The sequence below is a fragment of the Meleagris gallopavo genome, chromosome 2 (genome assembly GCF_905368555.1).
Source record: "Meleagris gallopavo chromosome 2, MGAL_WU_HG_1.1, whole genome shotgun sequence".
In the NCBI taxonomy this organism is placed as follows: domain Eukaryota; kingdom Metazoa; phylum Chordata; class Aves; order Galliformes; family Phasianidae; genus Meleagris; species Meleagris gallopavo.
In genome coordinates, this window is record NC_139405.1 from 57,423,442 (window position 1) to 57,450,266 (window position 26,825).

General features: G+C 35.0%; 1 protein-coding gene across 5 annotated transcripts in view; it reads right to left on the reverse strand.

Annotated features, from left to right (window-relative positions):
* LAMA2 (laminin subunit alpha 2) overlaps positions 1–26,825 on the reverse strand; it is a 337,231-nt gene that overhangs the window by 76,206 nt on the left and 234,200 nt on the right. For all 5 annotated transcript variants that reach the window (XM_085217335.1, XM_085217334.1, XM_085217332.1 and 2 more), the window contains 8 exons: positions 24,500–24,617; positions 21,805–21,939; positions 21,053–21,177; positions 17,938–18,024; positions 15,870–16,063; positions 6,443–6,585; positions 5,790–5,888; positions 568–679 (listed from right to left, as the gene is read on the reverse strand). In XM_085217335.1, coding sequence (XP_085073461.1) covers positions 568–679; positions 5,790–5,888; positions 6,443–6,585; positions 15,870–16,063; positions 17,938–18,024; positions 21,053–21,177; positions 21,805–21,939; positions 24,500–24,617 — 1,013 coding nt within the window. The remainder of the gene's footprint in view (positions 1–567; positions 680–5,789; positions 5,889–6,442; positions 6,586–15,869; positions 16,064–17,937; positions 18,025–21,052; positions 21,178–21,804; positions 21,940–24,499; positions 24,618–26,825) is intronic.

Genomic DNA, 26,825 nt, shown 5'->3' on the forward strand with positions numbered 1-26,825 from the left:
CCAGGGGTCCTTTCCAACCCCTGTGATTCTGTGATTCAGTATTTAGGTTTTGCTTCTCAAAGCCATCTACAATACTTTTACTCATAAGTTTTTACTGCTTTTATACATACAGAGAATCAGCTTGTGGAGGAAAGCTGGCTCCGTGTTACTACTTAGGAGTCACTTGCAAATTCCAAGCAGAAGACGTTCATTAATGGCAAGCAGAAATGTATCTCTGAAGTCATTTTGAGGAAATAAGATGAAATCATAATGGACCAAGTGTTAAAATTACATCATGCTTTTTATGAATCTATATTTATAACTGCTTTGTAGAGAAACAAAAGCTAAGCCCTGTTAGTTTACTTCTTCATAATAGCTTTTTTTCCAATATCTGAAAAAATAATGAAGGAACATACTCAATATTCTGCTAGTCAGTGTTCATAAGAAGCTTGTTTCTTAATGAAATGTTTCAATCAGACTACTTTTTTCAGTGGCTAAACTCTCTTGCACACTGACTCTCAGGCCCTCTTCCCCATCATCATTCAACTTTCTTGAGAAACAATTGGCACATTTTGCTTTTTCCAATACCTTCAGCAGCTTGGAGAATGCCTTTCATGAACTGTCCAAGAGATCTTGCTCTGTCATTAGTCCTCTCAGCATCCTGCTTTGTTTGCTCACCATCTGCTGTCACCTTGGTAGCCTAGTGAAGCAAATTCAGGAAAAGCTCAATTAGTAAACAGGACAAGGCTTCACTATGCAAAATCTCCAGTGGCTGAATTTACGTACAAAATTTTCCTCAGGCTAAAGGCAATGGATTATTGATCAGATGCATGGGAAATGACATGTTCTGTACAATTCCACAAATAATTTTATCTTTTCTTCTTCATGAAAATTGGAAGACTTTACTTCAGGTTCTTAGAGATTTTAGTTATGTGCCACAGCACACAAAGAGACACAGGATGAAAATTTTCACTGAACATTCTTAAAAAAAAAAAACATTTTTCAGAAGCTTTTAATAGATTCTTCAGGGGACACTTTCCATAGTTTCACAGTTATGAACTTTACCATTGACAATGTGCAGCAGATATCTTGACCTCTTTCTTTCTTCCCTTGAAGAGCTGTCAAATAGACTACGCCAACAAACAAGGAGAATTTAAAATCCATACATTAGTTAAACTAAGAAAAAGAGAAAAAGAAATGAAATAGAGTTGTTCAGCTCCAATGTTTGAAGCTGTTGTCTTATAACTTATAGGGTTGCTAACACATAAGCTTTGTGCAATTAAAGACTTTATAATTTTATTGAATCATAACAGCAGCATGAAGTAGTACGAAGACAGGCATCTGCTGCATACCTGAAAAACATGTTGAGGAAAGGAATTATGTTAATACTTTCTACTTAGTTCTTCAAGATCTATATTTGCAAAATTGACCCATTTTTATTACACGTGAGCTATTTCAGGCAACAAAGCTTGTCAAGACATATTGTGAAACAAAACAGAATAAAACAAAACAACAAAACAACTCCTTCTCTTTCCTCTTTAACCAGTGGTTGGGTTGTGACTGTCCAAATTGCACTCCCAAGATAGAACTAGAAGCAGAGCATTATGGCTTTTCAGATCCCTGGGAAATGGCTAGGAAACCAATAACTCCAAGCAAACTGACTTGAACTGAACGGTAAAGAACATTTTCTAGGTTACAAAAAACAAAATAAAATAAAAATATTGATACGTAATTATATATATGAATCAATAACGATCAAAGAGAAATAGTATCACTTTAAGACATTTATTTTTGCTTGATTAGCTTTTACATGAAAGCCTTCAAGATATGTCAGGACAGCTGGGTTTCTCCAATGAAATTCTTGGCATTATCATATTACTTACCATTTTGGTTTACTTTGGAGTTGTTACTAAGCAAGTAATTTATATGAAAACAATTAAACAGATGACACCAGAAGAATTAGGATCCCATACAAGACTGGGGGAGTTAGTTTTATTTTTATCCTAGTTTTTTTTCAAATTTATGCAGCTTTAATCATGCTAATGCTTACTTCCTCTAAATATCTTAGAGGAATCTTTCACCTACCTGTATGTGGAGTTAAAATATCGTTATAGTGAATTGTAAAAGGAGACTGCGATAGAAAAAAGGCAGAAATACAGAACAGCCTTGCAGTACCACTGCTCTAGTTTAGCTTTCCATTTCCGATATAATTTCATTCTTTATGTAATTGAGAACAATTTTATTACATAGTGTCTTATCCTCCCCAATCGGGCATTTATTCTTTGCCTTGTATTTTTATTTTTTAGAATTTTCACATTCACATTCATTATATTATATATTTTTACATCCTTTATTACAAATGGCGATCAAAAGCTTGCATAGACTTCTCTTATTTTTGATTACTTTTTTGCATTCATGTTAATTCCAATTGGCCACTTTAAGCTCTCTATTTATGACTGAGTGGCATTCACTAAATTTTCATGCATATTAATCTGTCATCAAACAGTTTCCATTTTCACTCTGTAACAGTTCTCTTTAGTACTTAAATCTCATCCAACTCCACAGCATGCTTTCTGTATTTTTCCATAAATTGCTTTGCTGAAAAATAACCTTTCACTTCATTTTCTGGTCTAGCTTTAACTCCATAAACCAAATTAAATCACAAACATCTTTTACACTGCACCTAGCCATTGCATGGCTAATTGAATCTTTCCGTTTATTAATAAAATCCTACTCATTTACTATATATTCAGTTTACAACTGTTCATAATTTTCATAAAGTCAGACTTCAGCTTGCTGCTAACGTTTAAGTTTAAAGAAGCAACAGTCTCTTTCTGGGCGAAGAATAAGAGTCCAGCAGACTTGGCCCAGAACAAGGGTTTGGAATGAATCTGTTTGGACACAAATGAGACCTCTTTGCATAAAGGAGATCTCCACAACAGAAGTCTGATAAAGCAAGAATTTGAGACCAGTGAAGCCGGCCTTTGTGACATTCACAGCTTGTATTTAATGATACAGGTTCTATTAGATGTCCTGATCTAATGTGAAGACTATACTAACATTAGCAGCTACACATCAAAGGAGCTCCTCAAGATGGCATTTGAAGTGGAGCCCAACATGCATTTCTGTGGCAAGTGGGCTGCAGACAACAGAGAGAAGGCAAACTCGGATGCCACTGTAGAAATGGAAGCTCCTGGCTCACCATCTATATGCGTCCAATTGTTGCAATCTAGGTTGCCTCTACTACTACTTCCACAAATTTCTGAACTTGACAAATTTAATGGTAGGGGAGAAATGAAGAAGTTTACAAAATCAAAATAAGTCACTCTTCAATCAAGAGGATCCCTGAAGGGTCTCTGAAGGTATGACATTAGAAAGGAGGAGGTGTTTCTAATAAAAAATAGTGAAATGAAAGGTCTATCTTAGGTAACAGATGTAGGAATCAGTACGCAAGTACATAACAATGTAACCAGTGCAAGAGAAAGAGATGAGGATCTTGTGTATGTCTTATAACGAAGATGTGGTACAATTTGTCACTGAAAGAAATTAAAAAAAAAAAAGCTGCATTGACAGATGAGATGTGTGGTTGAAAAGTTTTTTGTACTGAGTAAATACTACTGTTTCTACATTTTATCATAAAAATACTAGAAATTTTTGCTCATGGAAAAAGATTCCTCAACAATCCTCATCCTTATCACCACTGCTTTCACTTTCACAACTCTGAAAATCAGATATGGGCAGAAAGTTTGCTACCTGTGGTTGCACTGTGTGCATCAATTACATGTTATGTAGTTTTATGCTATGTCTTCATTTAGGAATGAGACTTCAATATTCCATTCTTCTTTTTGAAACATTAATCCTATTTACAAACATAGAAATAGAAGGGTAGGACTTAGTACATTTTGATAGTCTCCAGATTAAAATCTAACATCCTATTCAGTTAACATTCCTCTACCAGTTAAACCGGAGATCATAAAGTGACTTACTTACTGTACAAGGGAAAACAGCAGGAAGGAAAGTGGTTATAACCTGGTTAATTCCCTAAGATCACATTTTCAACAGTTTTCCTCTGAAGACTGGTTCACAGAAATTTAGAATTTGCAGCGTATCTTAGGTAATTTCCAGGATGGATTGAAATATATATAAGCTTGGTGGCACTGGACAGAGAGTATGGAGGGAAGTAGTTGGAAAAGGCTACTCAAAAGAGCAACTGCGCAAAAGAAAAAAGATTGAGAAATCTTAATAGAAATATAATTCTCTATGCTTTTAGGGCTCCTGTGAGTTAAAACAAAACAAAACAAAACAAACAAAAAACCAAAACCCACACAACTTCTAGACTTAAAGCTAATGTAGTTATTTCTGGCAGAAAAAAAAAGATCAAGCAGAAGTGAAAAAAGAAACTTTCCATAAACTCATATGCATTCACATATATATATATGCGCATGTGTATGTGTGGAAGTGTGTATGTACACAAACACATGGGCATATACATGCATACACTAGCTATAGATGCTTTCTTGTCCATCCAAGGTTTCACAGAGATTTTCAAAACTGAGTATATCAAACAATTAAAACAATTGCTTTGAGAATTTTGGCTTTGTAAGTATGCTAAAACTACATGGAGTTTAGCTAAATTCTCTCAGGTGTATATATCAACCTCACAGCAATGAATATTTTGCTTAATGTTGCTATTTCAATGCCAGGGAGCACCTAGTCATTAACATTATTTTTTGTCAGACCATCACATTAATGCCCTTGGGATAACCGTGTTTTTATTGTCTTTGTTTCATTTTCCTATTTTTTATCCACTATGTCGAACAATTTATACTATTTTCTTCTGACAAAAAAAAAAAAAGTTTCAATATTTCAATATAAAGAGTAAGTAGCACATCAACTGAAATCCAAAATACTCTCAGTTTTCTCATAAAATAAAAATAGAATGTGTATGTTTAAATAAATGCACACATCCTCCACAATATTTGAGTTCTCCTTTGAGTTCTCCTGTCCCCATTTCAATTACTCATTCACAGACTCTTAATGAGAACAAGTTAAATGAGGAATCTCACTATCTTGCAATAAAAGTTGTTAAAAAGAAATGAATCAAACAAGGCTACCATCACCTCTAGAGCTCCCAGAAAACAAGCAAAGAAACAAACAAACAAATTAGCCAATGTCAACATATTAATGGCAAATAATACTGCAAATAAAATAAAATAAATCCTATAATGGGCTTGAGATGGCTGGACAATAAGCACATCTGAGTGAAACCAGGCTACTTGTATTGCGACAAACTTACAAGGGAAACAGACTAAGAACTATCTTGAGATAGTCAAACTCAGATTTAAAAGAGGGTATTATGAGATGATGTTGTTAATGCAGAAATGAGATAGTCTCACCAGAGATCAAACTAAAAGTCAGAAGAAAAAGACAGGAACCAGGCAACGCAGTTTCCGAAAGCCTCAGCTAATCAAAGACTCCAGCCATGTGAGAAACTATGTGGTAGGCACACTGAGTTTGAAATATAACCTGCAGTTGATATCAAGACCTCTATTTCCTTTGATCTCAGATTTTCCAAGTAGCTTCATCCTTGGAAGGTCTTTATTAGTTCTGTCTTACATTAGAAGGCTTTACAGAAAATATATCTCAGTGAGTTGGCTCACAAAAAGGTGTTTTTAGAGAAGCTGCTGCTATTTCAAATATTGAGACTGAGAAGCATCTTATAATTCATCTATTCATACATGTTTAATTCATATTCTGTCATTATGCAGCTTTAACCAAACCCATAGACCCCAATGTGATCATAGACTTACTCTTGTCAGTAGTTCATCCATTTCTGTCACCAGTGTATCCAGATTTTCCTGAGCTAACTGAAGAAGTCTCTCTGGTGCTCGCTGAGGTGAAAGTAAATGCTGATGGGGAAGGACAGGAAGGAAAGTAAAAGTCTGTATTTTATAGTTCTCCATGCTTCCAAATATTGTACAAAAAAAAAAAAAAACAACAACCAAGAAGCATTTCCTTTTCATTACATGATGCAATTCCCTTTTGTCGTTTACCCTTTTGTCACATCCATCCATTGAATTTTCCTCAGGAATCTTGACAGCTTGGCATATTTTAGTGAAACATCTGTAAGCATGGTAGGCAACATAGCTTGTATACAATGCATAGCTGCCTTCTGGACAACAAGCATAAACACTATTTTATTTATATCAAGTATTGCTTCTTCTGCGTCTGCAATATAATCCTTGCACATATGTAAACAAATTACTGCTGCAAGGATTTACATATTAAAAAAAGTCAGAATCAATAACTTTAATAACTACTTACCAACTAAAGCAAGTTTGAAGTAACTATTCCCTGAACCTACTTATAGCGGCATTTTTGCACAGATGTATATACAGTTGTACTGGAGCATGATTATTTGTGTATGTGAATATAAAACCTTTGCATATATGTGCATACATACCTTTAATTCCTGTGTTGTGTTTTCAAAACTGTACAACAATTTATATGGAGCAGGCAGTGGACCAGTCAGGTTAACACTCATGATCATCTGGTTTAGTCGATCTAGGTCATTGAGAAGGAGTCCTGTACATTCATCATCACAAGCTGAGAGAAGAACAGCAAAACCATTTCATTTCTGATAAATGTTTAAGGCATATGTTTGAGCTAGAAATATTTTATGGCACACATTCTTTGAAAGTTAATGCTCATTTCAGAGAATTTACTCCAAAAGCACAGTGTGATAAAAAGCAGAGACAGCGGCTGGGGAACAGGAAAGACTTCATTGCTTGGAAGTTAGTAATAAGACAATATAATATAAAACAGAGGGAAAAATTGGTAGGTTTACCTCACAAAAAGAGGAAAAATTAATGTTGCCCATTACAGACTAGCCCATATAAAATCCTAACTTATAAAAAGACAAGCAATTTGGAGAAAGTCTGAGAAAAGTGGACAGGTAATTTGGAAAATCTAAGGAGTAGTTTAAAAACTATAGCACAGTTGTGGATTTAGACATAAGATAAACTACAGAAATCTTACACTTCATACATTTTATAGTCAATAACAGCATGGCCAATCATGTTTAAACTGTAATGCAAACAGTAAAGAGAGTCTGGGAAAAGATATTGTCAGTTCTCTTTTAAGAAATGCTTTTGCCTATCTCCTGACACTAATCAGCTTAGAAATTTTTAACGTATGATTTTTTTTGCTTGCAAATACTCTTTAACTTGAAAAATATCAGAGGAGGCTGCATGTAACAAAAGTAGTTTGCATTTCCATCCCCTCTTTGCCTTCTATTAACTATCACAAGACAATCTCATAACTAAAAACTCATACTATGGATGCTGCAGAGAGGAAAATTCCTCAACCAATCCAAAGGAGTTGTGGGAATACCTTTCTGTTTCCAGACATAAAGATGCTGCATATGGCTGACAAAGTAAAGCAACACCTCAGGACATGGAACAAATTGTGAAGCAATGAATGTATTCTCCTAGAGAGCCCACTGGCAGAAAAACAGTGAGAAATATGTATGTGTTTGAAGAAAAAGGTAAGTAGTTTTCAACAAGGAATTTTGGTTTTTTTTTTCTGAAATCTCTTGTTCACACAGAATGTTTTTTAAGGTTTTCATCCACAACAATCTTAAATGCATTCCTTATTAGGTAGAATGACTCTCCAATACAGTGAGACCTTGAGTCAAATACAAAAAAAGTAAAAATCATGAATACTAGTTTAATACACTATGAAGATCGTGATGACTGAAAAGGAAACAAGATAGATACTGCATTAGTGCAGTAAGAAGTGGATGCAGAAAACTATATAATGTTATTTTAAGACTTCCTTTTGCATTTTCACTTCTTCCATTTCAGACTCCTTCCTCCTTTATCTCAGTATTTTGTTACACAAACTGAACTGGAATTTTTCTGTAGTCATTAAATGTGTTCACGATACATTCTGATTCATGCTTTAACAGGAAAGGCATAAATAAAATTAATGCCACTCCAGCTCTTGTCATCTGTATGTTTGCTTTCAGAAATTAGGGAGAATTAACACAAGTTTTACAGAAAACTGTATGCTACATATAACAAACATCTGTTCTGTAGCTGGTCAAGAATGCAATCACTTTGCAGGATGCAAAAAAATAATCCTGGACCTGAAAATTTTTTTTTTTTTCCCCCTATTCTGATGCATAATGTTTCACCCATGAAACAAGATACATCTGTTCAACCTCAAAATTATCACAGTGATTGGTAATAAAACACTAAAAATTTGTTATATGTTGACAATAAACTTAATTCACATCAATAACAACAATAAGAAAATAACATCTTGTGAAGACATGAAGTATTCTCAATGAGTTAAAAATTGGCATTCTGTGATGAACATTCAATATAAATTAACCAATTGAAAAGATGAAGTATGTCATGTGACGACCACAGTCGAATAGATGAGACAGAACTAAGCTACTCCAGTATGCAGCCTCCAAGGCACTAGATCTAAAGCAATATTTCAAGAGCATGATTATATTTTATGAGACAAAATTTTTCCGTGTCTTTATCTATAAAACTGTCAAGATGAATTTGTGTCTAATATAAATAAATGCAGCACTAAATTCAGATCATTACAACGCTGCAAGCATGTGAGAAGCAAATCATGCAGTCAATAACACAATACTGCAGTGAGCAGCTAATGGAAATTACTTTTTTCCTGTTTTACCATATTTCCCCATGCACAAGAAGCCCTGTAAATGATTTTGACTTACCTCTTGCGAGGAGTACCTCCAACATTTGCATGCAAACAAATTTTATTTGAAGAAATAATTGATCAAGAAATAAGAGACACTACAAATGTATGCATATATAGCCACTTACTCCATCTTACAAAGAGAAAATAACATACAATAAAGGAAACGACAGAGCAACAGTATGTTCCTCCACCTGGGCAATTATCCTTACAGAATTTTTCTTTAATACATTTATTGCTTTTAAAATGCATAAGATGCAAAGTGCATCTGTGTTATGACTAGGTAACATCTGATACAAGGGAAATCATGAAACCTCTGATAGTAGTCTTAATTTATGATAGCCTCTAACTCTTAAGTATTACTGTTCCCTGTGGAACCAATAAAACAGCTGATTTTTCACTAGCCTTACCTAACTATTGGCCATTACCCTATTTTTCCCATTTTGGCATTGATTTAAAGCCAAACAACCTTCTTTCCACTCCTGTACTCATTTTGACTGGGATGGAGATTATTTTCTTCATGGTGTCTCATATGGTGGTGCATTTTGGATTTGTGACCACAACAACATTGATAATACACCCATGTTTTAATTCTTGCTGAGCAGTGCTTGCACAGCACAAAGGCCTTCCCTGTTTCTGCCACAGTCCCACAGTGAGGAAATTGGTGGTCAGCAATAGATAGGGGAAGCAGAATAGGGGAGGGGGTACAGCTAGGAGAGCTGTATACCCAAATACTCCCTACTAGATGACATTTTGCTTAGCAATTATATCTGGGGGAAAGAAGGAGAAGGGGGTTGATCTTTGGAGTTATGCTAGCTGTCTTTCCAAGAAACTTTTAAGCATGATGGAGTCCTGCTCTCCTGGGGATGGTTGAACATCTGCCTGTCAAAAGGAAGCAATGAGTTATTTTGCTCTACTTGCATATGCAGCATTGTTTGGGGTACTAACATGTCTCAGTCCATGAATTTTCTTGCTTTTACCTATCCAATTCTATTTCCCATTAAGCTGTGTGGGAGTGGGTGAATTGCTGAGTAAAGCTTCAGCACCTACAGCAGTTAACACAACAGTCTCCCAAAACAGAGCCCTGGTAGACTGCTAAAAGCTTAAGGTACATTGAAAATGCTACTGATTTCAGGGGGTTTGTGTGAGTGATGTATCTCCAAAATTTAAGCTAAATCATTATCTAAAAGTAATGTCTCAGGTTTTTTACTTTTGTTGTTTATAAAACCCCATTTACTGGTTTTGATACATATCAGTACTTGTTAGGTTATATAGCAATTGAGAAGGGCAAAAGACACTAGGATACGGGTATAAACTCAACAGGAGTTCACACATCATAAAACCAAACCAAAACAGAGAGAACCACTGACAAATTGTCAACTTCCGTGCCAAGTAGGAAGTGTTGGTCCCATATTGACCTCATGCAGACAGAAGAACAGTTGGCCAGTGAAATGAAAAGCTTAATTCTTACCTCTGTGTCATAAGGGCTCACACATTCTGTTAAACTCACAACATAGCAGAAGCTAGGCCAATATTTCACAGACTTGGTGTTACATGCTTTTTCAGATCAGCCTCTGAAGGCTTGCAGTAAGTTTCTAGATTCTGCTGAATAAAGGACTGTATGGGAGCTAGAAGACGTTTCTTTTCACAGAGTCTTCAAGATCTGCCTCTGGAAAGAGACAGCATCTCTGCCTAATTATGAATTTGGGAGGGCTATGATCATGGAGCTACTGCCCACTATAGCGGAAAAATCTTGATTCTGCAAGGAGTAGAATGGTAAGTTCCCTGAGGCAAGTGGGAAAAACTCTTCTTGCAAACAGCAGTCAACTTGAAGCACTATATTTAAGTGTCCAAGACTGAGCATTAAGAGAATCCCATCCGTCTTTGTCTGACTATGCAAATTCCTCCTTTTACCTATAAGGAATATTTAAATTTGTAAAGATTTAAGTTTGTTGACTGTAGCAGAGCTGAATGTCCATTTTTTTTTCAAGACTGAATTAAAAAAAAATTCCTGACAATGAAATACCTGTTATATCTCTATGTCACAACTGATTCCATTTCATCTGTAATCTTGTACAGCAGAACCAAATTGACTACTCTATACTGAGATTTTGTTTGACCCCGAGGAAAACCTATTACAAAAGTATACTTCTGAGGAAAGGTTTCTCTGTTTTGTGTTCCAAATACACTCAAAATGCTAAAGTCAAATTCTTTGTAAGTCTCCATTGTAGTTACGACTGGTGCTCAGAAATCATTCAGAAGGTGAGATCTGACTTGCCATATATTTAACAATAAAACCTTGAAGTTCTCCCTAGGATTTATTCTTTTTTCTTTTTCCCCTGAACAGTAACAAGCACAGTCATTGTTCTGACAGCAGTGCAATTTAAGGGTCTTCATTTTACGTATTATAAACAACTGAAGTGGAATGTCACAGGGTATAACAAAAAACACACCGGAGAAGTACTAATATAAAAAAAAAACCCACACAATGCTACAGGCTCAAGATCCAACCTCCTTTTAAACTCCTTCTTTCATGGAGATCAAAGGTCTCTAGAAAGGGTGAGGAAGAAGCAATATGCATTTTGGCTTGTTTCCATAATGTTCGTATGCATATGCAAAACGTGGGTCAGTGATCTCAGCCTGCTTGACCATGCTAGTTATAGATGAACAGAGAAGTGACTGCTCCTACTCATCATACAACTCACCTGTATGGAACTATTGAGTTTTAGAAAGAAATTAAATGCCTTCAATACTATGCTGCGTATAGGTCAGTCAGCAATTGCCTTCTGTTATAATTTTCATCAGAATTAACACTGAGGTGTTCAAATGCACTGAACTGCACTTATTACAGTGAATATGACGGTGATGCATAAGGAGGTATCAATCATTTAGAGGACAATTGATTTGTACTTATAAATGAAATTCTAAATCTGTAAATGTCAGAGAAGATTTGTGAGAACTTTTGTCATGTTTAAAATTAAGCAAGGATGTTACCAGAATTACTAAAATTAGTTTGTAGTCACTACTAGTTTTCCTATTGGCTACTGACTGTTTCAATACAGAAGTGAAAGCAGGCCTAAGAAATAGATTAAGATAAAAATTAAAAGGAAATCCTCATCCAATTATTATGATTACATAATGATCAGTTACTTTAGCTGGGAAATAATCCAGTCATTAACAATAGAAATGCAAAAATTTACAATCTTTATGATGCATCATAGATCATTCAGACCTTTGCAAAACGTATTTTAAAAAAATCTACTTTTTGATATTTCTTTCTATCTCCTAAATACACACAGAGAAAATAATGTTGTTCTATTCTAAAAACATAATGGACTGTAAATTCTCTGTGACATTTACCTATAATTATCTTTCTGTTGTTACTTAGCAGTAAATAAATTCTCCCCTTTCACACAGGTGCTTTAAAAAAATATATTCTCTTTCTATTCTAGCTGCAGTTTTCTAAAATAAAACAGTTACAACAGAGCACTGAAACATGTCATGCAAAAAGCAACTGAAAAATGGCAAGTTAGAAAACAGCAGTAAGACTGCGATAAAGAGATTTTCAGCTATATGAAAAATAGATCAGTTTAATCAGTATGAAGTTGCCTGTTGAACTTTTTTTTAAATTGTACTTTTTTATTCTAAAACCTTTAGAATACTTACAATAAGGGATATATTTAAATATTAAACAATATGATTTTATAATATTGTGGGTTAATTCTCTCTCTGATTTGATTTAAATATGTATTCTTCAGCTTTTGTCTTTTAGCTTACTATACAGTGTGACCTTTGACAGAATTTTCAAAAAAAATTTTATTCAAATGCTTATTTTTTGCTAAATATTCAGATTTTTTTTTCTCTTTCCTAAACATAATATTGAATAGCTTAACCACAGTTCTATATTACTTGCAACTATATTCAAACATGAAGAATTGTATTTGTATGCATTTTCGTTAAACCAGACCATTTTACTACCTAGCTAGGGTTTTTTTCATCCTTCTGACAGCTACAAAGCAGTTGCACCAGTATTTGAAATTAAACTCTGCAAATGAACAAAAGCAGATACGTTCTTGCAGTTCATTTGAAGTATGGAATGCAAACAGGATTCTACATATGGCATTAATTTTCTGTCCATTAAAGTACTTAATCACTATTATTATTATTACCATTAAGGCTTAATTACACCTGAAGGTAGTCAAAAGAGTGTTTACCAAGTAGTTTGGAAGTAGTTGATACACAAAAGTAAAAACATACTGTACACAGTACCAAATTTTCAACTGCATTAAAATCAGATTGGAACAGAGAAATATTACAGGAGTAACAGAAGAAATCTTTAGGGCTTCCCTGAAAGATGTTTCTAATGGTTCTTTGACAGTGACTATTAAAGAACATTAGGGCTGCAGCAATGTATCTCTAACAGTTAAATAAAACATGGCTGTGGTCTGAAGCCTGTGACACGAGATAGTATTAACCATGGACAGATTTCCACCAAGGTTGTGCTTGCCACAGTACCCTTGTGTAGCATAGTATGTGTGCTCCAAAAGTGGTTTATCGATCAGTCTGTGCCAAGAGTATTGCCCTGCATTAGCAAAGGCAAATTTGGAGCTATATGGGGTTAAGGAATCTTTAAGCAAAATAAATTGTGTGCAATGAGAGCAAACAATCACAGATTTTCTACTGAAATATGAAAGCAGCTTTTGCAATTCATGACAGGGATGTTACTGACATAGTGCCACAGTGACTGGTTTCCGTGTTACAGGGCAGATTTAGGTGCCTCCCATCTACTTCTCTAGATGGCTCTCTTTTATTTATTTATTTATTTATTTGTGACCAACAGAAAGAAATCTCTTTATTTGCATCCTCCCTTCTAGCAGTGACATGAAATGTCTGTATGCAAAGTCAAAGGATTATTTTTTTGGATGAAAATCAATTATCTAGCTGAAACAAAAATGCTGCTCCAGGTAGTGCAGATACATTTTAACACCAGCACACAATAATGCTGCAGTTAAATCAGAAATTAAAGAGGGCCACAGCTTTCAAAGCAAAAAAGTGGAAAATTGGATTTGCCTGCACACAGCTTTTCCCATTGATAGCGAGCTTTTTAACCTTATTATCCACACAATGAAACAATCTGATTAACAAATTGGAAAACTACTACAAATGAAAACTTTCACTTAACCTGCTTTATAAAAAGAAACTGTTCCATCCTGAATAAAACACATACTTAGGAGTGTCCATGGCTGAGAACAATGGCTAGTCCAGGAATTAGTTCTGAACAGATATTCAGGATGTAGAAAAAAAATTATTTTCATTCAGGTATCACTCTGGAAAACACAGTTATTCTAAAATTTTGTAACTGCAAGAGCTAAGAACTTAACTCATGATTATATTTCTCCTTGACACACAAGCTGTGAGATGGATTTGAATGTGTAGCTACTTCTCTGAAATAGCTATCTATTCTATTTGCATTCATTTTGAAGTAATTTGAAACAGTGTTTAAGATAAAGGATATTAAGTCCTAAATTACATCAAACTAGAACTAGAACTTTATTTTCCTTAAGTACAATCACATTTCCATTAATGAACTGACACCACATTATTAATAAAAGTATTTATGTATATATTCCGAGTAATTTCTCCGCTCATTTTCAAAAAAGAATAGTACCTAAGACCAGAACTAATAATGTGAGAGCACTGAACGTGGTAGTCACACTTAGAAGCTCAAGTCACTATCCAAGAACTGATCATAAAAATTAAGCTGAGTGAAACTATGTTCTGCACTCTATAGCCCCACATGGCTATGTAAAGCCTTAGTTGGCTAATAGTCTCCTGCTTATTTACTCAAAAAAGCCACACTTCATTTTTGACTGATTTGATGTCTTTATTCGTTTTTTTTTGCACTTCCTGTGTTTCTCTATTTGCCAATTTGTCTTTAAATTGCTTACAGTTTGCTGGGGCTGTACTAGTTGATTTTAATGTTAGAGAACTGTAGACTTCTCAAACCTCTGGATATTTAGACAGACTGACCACGTTCTGTGAAAGAAGAGGCTGTATGTATGATACCTATTTGCCTTGATGTTACATGCACCTCCCACAGGCCAAAAGCCCTACAAAATGGAATAAGCTTTAATTTAAATCCTATTGTAGATAAAGTTTAAGGTAAAAAACATGAAAACTAGTTTGTTGTTCTGTTCCAATATATATTAAAGATGCATATAGTAAGTATAGAATACTGTGAGCTTCCTGGATCTGTATCTATATTCTATTTTAAAAAGAAAAATGTTAGTCTTGAGGGGAAAAGAAAAAAGAAAGGATATCACAAATTAGTTTCTACTCAGGGTAGGGGAGATGGAGAAGAGGAATGGAAAAGAAGATGCCTTATCTTTCGGTCAAGATTTATTATGTGTCCTAGAAAAATTTTGCTGCCTGATTTTTATTATTATTTGATTGGACATAAGCATAACAATATAACAGGAAAAAGTCTGTGTTCTCAAAAACAGCATTACTCAATTAATGGAAAAAAAATCCAAACAATAATAAAAGACAAACCAATCAGTACATATCAAAAGTGAAGATAAGGCAAAACATATCAATACTGTAAGATGAAACCTGATATTTTTGGCTAAATCAGCTAGTTTCTTTTTTAGTAAAATATATTATTTGTTCCTGGATATCTTGTACTGCCATCCCCTACATCTCGTAAATAATATAAATGGTTATTGAATCAACATGACCAAGAAAACCTTCATAAAAACTTTCCTGTTTCTCTGTGTAACTAGTGACATAAAGCACTGCAACTTCTGGTTAAACATTTAGGACAATACTAAAAAAATCACTAAGAGCAAATAATTTATCTTTCACAAAACCAATGCCAACCCTTAGCAAAACTACAGACTTCAAAAGCCCAAAAAAAAAAAACATCCTTCCAAGTTTTGCTGACAATTTTCAGTGAACATTTTAAGAATTATTGAGAATTTTCCTAACATTTCAAGGTTTGTGAAAAAAATAGACCAGAATGCTAAAGTAGTAAGAAACACGCCAAGCATTTTCAAAGGAAGCCACATAATTGACTACTGCAATAGCAGGATTGAATTTCTGAAATATGGAAAACAATCATGTATTCTCCAAAATTTTGTTAGTATACGTACAAATGCATTTCATGCCATCACGTGCATATCGATGTTCACAGCCAGCACACTTCCACCCTGTGAATCCAGGCTTGCAAGTACACACTCCGGTGGTAGGGTCACAGGGGACAGGCATAGAACCATATTGATCACACTCACATTCCTGGCAGGATCCTCCTGGGGTTTGTGGATTTCCTGTGTAGCCAGGAGAACATCTAGACATTGCAAATAAAAGACAAATTTGGCCAACAGAAAAGCATAGTGTACTATAATGAATACTTGACAAGACTGTAAACAAAAAGTATGGGAATAACAATTCATGAACCATTAAAAAAATCTGTGGCAATATATCACTCAGCATGCATTTATAGAAGGAGAAAATATTGCAGATGGTCCAATGAAACAATGATGGGCATAATCTCATAACCAAGACATGGAACAATCTAGACTGCATCTAGAAACAATCTAGAAAGAGTATGCAGAAGTAATTTCAGTTAAACTTCTGTTATGCCATGACACAGAAGTTCCTACATTAACTATGTATGATCTAAAGATCTTTTTCTCCTTCCATTAACTGCTTGTATTTTGCATTGGAAGTGAAGTCACTTACTAAATGAGATACAGACAAATAAGGGTAGTTCTGGGACCCATCCTTTTTAATATCTTTATTGATGATTTGGATGAGGGAATTGATTGAATCCTCAGTAAGTTTGCAGATGACACCAAGCTGGGAGAAAGTGCTGATCTGCCTGATGGAAGGAAGACCCTATAAACAGATCTGGACAGGCTTGATCGCTGGGCCAGTAGGAGAAGTTCAACAAGACCAAGTGCTGCATCCTGTGGTTTGGTCAAAACAACCCCATGCAACGAATATCTTTGGGGCAGAATGGCTGGAAAGCAGCATGGAGAAAAAGATCTGGGGGTGCTGGTTGTCATTCGGCTGAACATGAGCCGATAGTTTGCCCAGGTTGCCAAGAAAGCCAATGGCATCCTGCCTTGTATCAGAAATAGTGCAGTCAGTAGGACCAGGGAGATGATTGTTGCCATGTACTCAGCTCTGGTACAGTTGCACCTCAAGTGCTGTGTACAGTTTTGGATCTCCTATTACAAGAAAAGAATCGAGGCCCTAGAGCATGTCCAGACAGGGGCATTGAAGTCGGTGAAGGTTCTGGAGCACAAATATTATAAAGAGAGGCTGAGGGAATGGGGATTGTTTAGTCTGGAGAAGAGAGGCTCAGGGGAGACCTTATGGCTCTCTACAACCATCTGAAAGGAGGTTGTGACATAGTGTGGGTCATCCTCTTCTCTTGCAAAACTAGCGACAGAATGAGAGAACAACCTCTAATTGCAACAGGGGAAGTTCAAATTAGATATTAGGAAAAATTTTTCATCAGAAAGAGTGATGAAGCACAGGAACGGGCTGCTAAGGGAAGTGATGGAGTCACTGTTCCTGGAGGTGTTTAAGGAATGAGTAGATGTAGTACTTAAGGACACAGTTAGTGGGCAATATTGCTGTTGGTGAACAGTTGGACTAGATGATCTTAGAGGTCTTTTCCAATCTTAATGATTCGATAGTTCTGTGAGATCATCTTAATCCCATAGTGTTGCTATGGATGAAACATAGCTATCTTCTAGATTACTAGTTTGCAGTTTTGTCATCAATATATTTACATATAAATGTTTTTTGCAGTTAGTGTCATGGGGACAATATAATCACTTGAATAAAGGATAAGGATGACATTAATTCACACTAATAAGCATTGCATGTAATTTTGGATAAACGTAGTGTATATATTATACACACACACACACACACACACACACACACACATATAGACACACACACATATATATATTTACTTCTGTGGCCCAGGGAAAAAAAACAAAGAGTAAGACAATATCAGTGGTATAAGTAACACAATTCACAGTATGTAAGAATGGTCTATTGCAGCTGAGTTTGAACAATATGTAAAAAGCAAATAACTTATTTGAAAGTATGCATTTAAACGTAATAAACATACACTCATAGCACTGAAGGACATTGCTTTCCCTCACTCGTGTTACTTGCCTCTTTTTTCATTCATCCTACCTTTCACAATACTGGCCCTCATATCCAGGTGGGCATGCAGTACACCGATAATCACTAGGTCCTTCCACAACACAAGAAGGGCTAAAACTAAAGAAAAGCAAATGAAAAAGTAACTGTTTGTGCTTTGTTGCATCATATAGCTTGTGCTGTAGGAGGGTCAGTGGTAAGCTTTATGTTTCAATGCAAATGACAGCAGTTTCTTATCTGCTACCTGTGAGACATTCCTCCTTTTTACTAAGAACTCTTCAGGCTTCTGGCAAACTTTAGACAAATGCTGGAAGGGCAGAATCAACAGGATGGGAATCCAAGGAGGCAAGTGAGTCAGCAAAACCCATGTTGTAGGACTGCAAGGCTGAATGGTGCTGTCACTCACAATGATCAAGAAAGCAAACTTAAGGAAAGGACGTGCAAGATGGAATTAAGAAAATCAGCTATCAGATATCTAGTTCTTCTAATCTTATTTAATACTAGTTTGAATATAAGGAAGACAAAAGGCTGCTTACAGTCTAAACAACCTAAAAGCTATCTTCTTCATGATCAAGGAATGGTCGTACCTTAATCAAAGATGACAGCAAATTATTTTTATTAAGTCATGATATATATGAATAACTAGCGACATCAGCGTGTACCCATGGGAACTGTGTAAAGTAGGATGCTGTATCAACATTTGTGTGATAAGTACCTACACAGTTATAACAACAGAAAAACAATGCTGAGAGGTGAAAACAACTGAATATAAATACTGTGAAAAAATCACTCAACTACTTGAGGAAGTAGAGCCAGAAAAGCAGAGATTGCTAGTGGCAAGCCTAGAGTTCCTTCTTGGTACAGTACAGTCAGCATCCTATCATAACTTGCTTATACTGCATTAAATCAATAGTGCTTGAATGAGTAATAACATTACACCCCTGCAAAAAATATAAACGAATTGATCTACTACTCATACATTCATTATCCTACAAATTTTCAGCTCCATTACAATTGATCCACACTCCTATAAACAATTCACTCTCTTTGCTTTATACAGAAGTATAAAACAGTATTTAAAACTTAAAACCTTAGTGGAATTTTGTAAAATTTCATAAATAAAAATAATTGCACCATACATTCACAAATATTATCATGTCAGCCATGACATAATAAACAAATAAGACAGCTCATTAGCTATGTGCATTTCATGCAGATTATGATTAATCAACTACCATAGAATACTTGCATTTAGTTATTTTGTTAGTTCTTTTTTTTTTTCTTTTTTCCCTTAATAGTATTTTTAAAAGCTTTCACTGACTTGCACAACTCATACAAATTTGATGTGTGATACTCTGGTTTTCTAATATATAACAATATAGCTTTATGGAGTAGATTTATCCCACCTAGTTAGGCATGTAATCTATGCCAACTCTTCAGAAATCATCTATCAACAGTGGAAACATGGAAGCGTACAGACAGATTGACATACTCATTCAAAACACATCCTCCTCTGCCCTCTCTGCAGTGGTGATTTCCTCCATTTTTAACATGTGTGGGATGTATATTTTTCTGATGTTTTCTGTTTCTGTTCATTGACTCTACAGGTACTTAAATTGTTGATTTACAGCTACAGAAGCAGTAAGCCTCACCCTCTTGCCTACAAACATCTTAGTGAAGCAGTACAAAAATAAGGAGTTCTGTTTCTGGACATGCTCACATCTGTATCCTCTCCAGATAACTAAAAAACTAAAAAACTGGACAACCATGATAGTAGCATAATAGTGTTTCTACTAAGCTCATAAGTTTTATTCACTTATCTCCTACAACAGCATTTAAACAAAAAAGGCCAGAAGAAAGAAAAAAGGTCAGAATCACTTTTATAGAGTCATGACCCTGACAACATCTAGGCTAATGCAAACAGTATGGCTGCAAGAAGAACAGGTACTTTGTGTACCATCTTCTCTCATCCTGAGGCAGCTCAGTAGTTTGCCTACTCACCCAAGGCACACACAGAAGTTAATCTTACTCTTTGTGACTTGGATGCCTTTTCTAAAATCAGTAAGTAAAACAAATAACCAAGTTGTAACAGAAAACATGCTTGTGAAAAAAGAGACAACAACAAAAAAGAAAAACCTATAGTCAAGACTGTGCTCTAATTTTCTAAGATGAGGGGCACTTTCTTAATCTCTTTTTTATAATTCTTTTGGTTGCTTTCTTTTTGGTTTTTACAAAGTTTGGAATTTTTCGTAAAAAGTACTTGCTTGGAGAAAAGATCACATTGTATTTAGCAATGGATGTTTTCAAAACAAATGCCCTGCTTCAAAAAAAAAAAAAAAGAAAAAAGAAAAAAGAAAACCTCAAACCACTTCAAAACGATAAAATGAAGACAGAAGGAAAAAAAAAAAAACTTCAAAGATACACTGGCTGAAATACTCCCAAAACATCCTAAAGGTCAAACAAAACACAGAAAAAATGATTTTAAAGAACACTTGCAACCTTTCAATGGAACAATCATTAAACTCAAACCTTTGCAGAGCAGAACTATGATATGATTCCAAATAAAGCTAAGAGCTTTTCAGCAAAGCAGCAAACAAATCTAAAGTGCTAAAGCACCATCTATTAGGAGCACATGCTGAGATATCATAGCCAAGCTCATTAGCATAAATCGACCAATAAAATTTATACTGCAATAACTATATTGCTTTTAAATTATTCTATCTTTCAAAAATTGTCTAAAACTCATGTAACATTAAATAAGAAATCAATAAATTCCATAGTGGTGGAAGAAAAGCACTGTAATACATTTATACCAACATAAAATATGTGCACAGGACTTTTTATAGCTCCCTTGTGGCCATATTGTACTTGAGTTCTGATCTAGCTGAGAATACCTCTATAACACACATTCATTATCTGTTGAATATTGCATTTTCTACCACTTACTAATTTATTAATCACAAATTAACAAGGGAGCAATTTCTGACATTTAAGGGAAGATCAATTAGCAGTGAGTAGATACAAAACATTTTAGTACTACTCTGTGTGATGCAGTCCTCCTGCAGCCATTTGAAAGGACGCAGTGAGCTCAAAATGAAGTTATTGCTTACTGGAAAGGTAATTCTTTGTCATACGTTTGCATGCTTACTTGTTACTGGAAATGGATAGGGGACAAGCACAAGGCTGGCAGTCCTCTGGAGATCCTTGGACAATGCCATAAAATCCCAATGCACATCTCTCACAGTGCTGACCGGCAGTATTGTGCTGACAATTCTGCAGAGAAATGAGCCAGAATGAAAGCAGCATTTGATAATTACAAAAAAGAAGCAGACAACATTTTCTTCCCAATCTTAGACATTCAAATGAATTGAGATTCAAAGTTTTTCTCCTCCTGATATGATTCGCAGTGGGGCCGCTTGCTTTGAACATCTATCAAACGTGTGCTGTGATACATATGGCCTTACAAGGTGAATGAATGAAGATCTGTAGCTGGCCAAATGTATCACAAGGAATCTTTTAACCCATTCATCCCTTTATGTTCTAGTCAGTGAAGAAGGAAAAACAATCAATTAAAAACCAGTTTTCCTGTATCAGGTCATGTGTGTTATTACATTTAAGAGCAACATTGTGTTTATTGCAAGACACATGCACCTTTCCAGATTATTAATCTGCAGGGTTAGATTTTTACATAAATAGCAATTCAGAAGCAAGAAAGTACTGCATAATCTTAAACTAGACAAAAAGAAAACTTTAAAGATGGACAGTTCACTTTTTCTATTCAGTAAATTGGCAACAATTTAAGTAAAACTGGATTAAATTATCCTCTATTTTAATTTGGTTCATTTACACAACTTATTAATTTTACATTAAGATTAACCTACATTAAGTTCACAAATGTACCTGACAAACTGATGTGTCAGGGTCACACGTAGCACTGTGACCATGACATTGACACACAACACAGGCACCTAGGGACTGACTAGTTATCCTTCCTCCATGTGAGGCTGGAAGCCTGTAAAATCCTGGAGAGCATGACTGCAATAAAAAAAAAGATGCACAGGAAAACAGATCGTTATGGAGTGAATGGAGTATAGGGAGCATTGCAAGCTTATCTTCCCAATCATCAGTTTTTACAAGATATGAAAAGAACCTGACAGGCTTCCACCTGTGTTACAAACAATATACAGTACTTTGCAGATAACAAGAGCCAGCCCTAATTGGAAACAGTGCTGAAAACTCCCTGGAGCACTCCACTGGCACCAGACTTTTCATATTACAGCTTGAGAGGCCTTTCATTCAAATGCCGAACACCTCACTGCTCTCACTATGCATCAAGCAAACTTCCTTTCATTTCTTAAGAATAAGGTTTGTTTTCAACAAAAAAATTTTGCATGGACTGTGGAGAGAAAGCATGAGATTCCATTTCCTTCACCCTTGGTGAGTTTTTCAGGTTTGACAAGCTAATATCTGCCTACATACTGCCTGATGGATAACAAGCAAAAACCAGATGACAATCAAAAAATGACTGCATGGCTGCATTATTTATAGCTATATAAGGTAAAGTCTATAAAAGTAGAGAATTTGAAATATTAAAGGTTTTCCATGTCTTGAGACTTTTAGCCCCATATCTTACTTATCTGTCAAAGTCTCTCCTACCCAAGTTTGGCAATAAAATTTTAAGAGCAACTCAAATATTGTTAGTGATGCTGACACACGCAAAATCCAGCACTTGATCTTTATTTCAGGCTTATTATGCAAGTGTATTAAAGTGCTTACATAACTCCCAGAAAGCATAAAAGTAGAAACAAGACCATTTTGATATTTTAGACCATTAGGGTAAGTCACTCATCCTACGTATAAACCCCAGCACCCAGTGGTTCTAGGATGGACCGATGTGGTTGTTTCCTACTGTTGACCTCAATTTGTGCTTTTGGAAAGAGTGTGAGTAGTATACCTTTCCACACAGCAGTACAGTGGATACAAAATAAAGAAAAGGGAATTTGGAGTAAGCAATTTTTTATTATCAAAATCTGGATTCTCCAGTCAAGTCCTGTCTGACAGTTCTGTTCTATTCAAACAACTCCACTCTGACAGTTTTATAATCATTGCCAAAACATCCAGGAGTAAGTTATGGAAAAAGCATAAACACAATTATTTTCTTTTGATCACATGGAAAGCACGTTAACTCACTTCTGCTTTTCTCCTTTATTTTGACTTAGACTACATTAAGATCCCTGAAGCATAGAAAGAGTCTATCTGCTTTTTCATGGTTTGCGAGGAATTCCAATTTAGATAAATAATCTCATATGAAAGTAATTTTGTTTCTTACTATAATTTACTATTTTTTTCCTCTCTGTTCATCCCCAAAGAAATCCTTGTCCAAATATAAAATATTACATAGCACAGGTTTACAAGTTCAGTGACTTTAGGATTGGGATAAAAATATATGGTACATCCTCAAAATAAAATCTAACCTTTAGCTGTATTTTTCCTTCTGATACGCAGCAGAAATTCTTGTCATCTATTTTGACGTAAGCAACTCTGAGATGAAATGGAACATTTACAAAAGATAAAGTAGTAGACTATATTTTTCATCATTAGCTTGGAAGATTTTTAGAAGTAACCAGAAGGAAAACTCTTAGCACTGTTTTTTTCAGCCTGCTTCTGAATTAAGAGAAAAACAATATAGGAAATTTCTGAATTTTTCACTTTCTAGTAAAAACTGTTCTGCACTTAGTCCTCACAATGGATTTGCAGGATAAACCATGAAATAGATACATGCACTCTACCAGCATTTGCTTAAAAAATGCCTCGTTATCAAATGCTTTTTCCCTGTTGAAATTAAATCTTTCAAAAATATACCATAACCTTCACCAAGAACACGAAAAATAAACGACATTGTGAGCATGTGAAGATTGCACAATTAGGCACAAAGTATGAAGGCTGCAACTGATATATTTATTCTACCTCGGGTGTGAATTAAAATAAAGTTCTAATTACATTACCATATATTTTCCTGGGAAAATCTAGTCTATTTCAGTAGTTCGAAAAAAAACCCAAACAACCAAAACCCAACAACAAAACCAATAACAAAAGAACAAATCACTTCAACTGCACTTTAGAGCAAAAGTTGAAACACTAATTTCTTGTGTGTGTGCATTTACATGCATTCAGGTGTACGGACATAGAGACTTCTTGTGTTTTGTGCTTCTCCACAGATGCTATGAATCATGGCCTTGATAAAATTATGCCTATAGTTTCATCTTTAGACAGATAAGGTATTATAGATGTATTGCATATAACGGCCTCACTAAAACACAACAACATAGTACAATGTATTGTACATAAATACAATAGTATTAAGCTCTCATTTGCCCAAAACAACTTGGTCAGCCTCAGTCACACATTGTGATTCATATTTACTTAATAGGAAAAAAAAAAAAAAAAAAAAAAGCTAAAATTCCTTGTAAGATAGATATTGAGAGCATCTATCTCATTTAACTGAATCTACACAATATTTGCTAGTCACACCTTACTAAGAATTGGAACATAGAGCGCAGAAATACTTTTACTGAAAGTAAAATTATTAACGTACCTCACAAGACAAACCAGAATAACCCAGTGGGCAGTCACATTGCTCAATCAAGTTAGCCTGAGGAGTCATTCCAGAAACAATGCCACCTTCAGCAACTTCCATTGAGATCTCAGAAATCCTGAAAGAAAAAGGGAGCAACCATCTTCAGTAAGAGTAGTGAAGCACTAACTCAAAACCAGTTCATCTTGTATGGCAGAATATTGCCTTACTTGGCTTTCTGTAGGCTTCTTGGCTTGTAGGAGATAAAAGAGTACATTTTTGCTATTCCTAACGCTTTTTTCTTTTTTCTTCATCTCTTTTTAGTGAAACTATTAGCAATAGATCAAATCTTATTTTTCATTCAGAAGGACTCATTGAGAAATCAAAGACACACATTAAATGCAGTCCCAATTCATGATAGGTACAGCAATAAAATTGTTTACTAAATGAGTTTTTAATGAGGCAACTATTAAAATAAAATAAAATATATATCCAGCAAATAAAGTAGCCTAAACATGCTGCTAAACAGACTTGAAACCACAGGTTACATTTCCTTTTTTTTCTTTTTTCCTTCCAAGAACTTTAAGATCTGTAGCCAGATAACTTTTTTTTTTTTTTTTTTTAATCTGTAGGATCGTCTAGATAATTGAAATCTAGCAAACAATTTAAAGCAAACAAATAAACAAAAAATCCTGCTACAGTACTACAGAACCATCCAGTATTATCAGAAAGGGTATGTTTCATGGTAGTAATTTCTGAAATACTTGTTTGCGTTAAGATTATCCTTGCCTCCCAACAACTCTGACCTCTCCACTACTGAAAATCTTTGATAAATAAGAAGGGCAGAATGGTGTTAAGTTTTAGGGACTCCAATATAATGTCCATGTAAGAGAAAATGTCAAAGAGCTTGTGAATAATTAGCTGAATAAACATAGATGGTGCTGCTACAGTCTGTATATGTGTCTGTGCATAGGCTTAATGCAGAGAAGGTCAAAGAAATGCTCATCTCTACTTCATGTTCATAGTCTACTCATTTACTCCCAAACACTGATTACTGAGTTGCACTGTTTGGCACTTTGGCCACTAGGAACGAACGTCAACATGACTATGAGACAAGTAAAAGCTCACTGTTGAAATAAATGAGACTTTTGAGACTGAGCTTAGTAGAATAGAGATATATCTTTTAATATCTTGTGTGAATGCAAAATCCCCAAATCATCTAGAAACTTTAACCCTGTGCTCTCTCCTTGCTACTTGAAGAAATGAGTTCAGTAGAGCAAGGAAATTGAAAGAACAAATAAATGAAGCCAGATCAAAGACGACGACTGAAGAGGGCAAAAATATTTAGATCTGATGTGTCAATACAAACCTACATTGAAATCTCTGTATATTAAATGGAAAAACTAAATGAAATCTGCCTCCCCATCATTGTCAAGGCTGAGACAATGGTCGGTGCGCTGCAAAAAACTATTTTTGGTCAGAAAGTTGAATTTACATAATAATATGCTCACAAAGTTACATGTTGTTTGTGTGAAAATGTTTCTTAAGGACTGTCAGGCTTGGCTGACTCTTGGAAAGCAGCTAATAGGAAGCAGACTAACTGCTACCTGATCAGTGTCGGGGATATTGAAATAATTCAAAACAGTCTAATTGAAAGTGTATTTCCAATTGAAACTAATTTATTATCACAACCTGGCTGCCTGAAAAGCAAAATCTAATGAAAGAAATGTTTCAACTTACAGTACTGAATGTGAAAATGAGGGCAACAAAAGGAACACTACGGGAAAAAAAATTGTGGCTTTAGATTCTGAGCAAAAATCTCTAAATCACTAGTAATGCTGCAGCTCAGAAGCGAAAAGTAAAACAAACAAAAAACACTAAAAAAACCAAACCAAGACTGAAATATTAGCATTGCTGCTATGCAATATAACTAATACATTGCCAATACTAGGACTAAGCTATTTTTCTTTTCTCAGCTTCTGATGCTAATTTGAATTTTAAATGTTTTTCCTACAGCTTATCACTTATCTACATCTTTTAAACTCTGAAACTGAAATAAAAGAACATTACACGGTATGTTCTTAATCCCATCCTAATTTTCTTTACCTTATACTTTTCTATTATGCACAGTCAAAAAGAGAAGCTTTACCAGTTTAGAACCTTGTTTAGAAAGTATAACACACTATTTAAACAAATGTTTTATCATATGTTATTTAATTCAAATGTTTGTTTAAAGTAAAGCACATACCTAAATACTGTCCTCTAGACGGTCTCACAGCCTGCTTTTAATATAAGCTTTCAATTCTTACTCAAGTTAATATCCCACTAGTTTCTGCGAACATTCTGA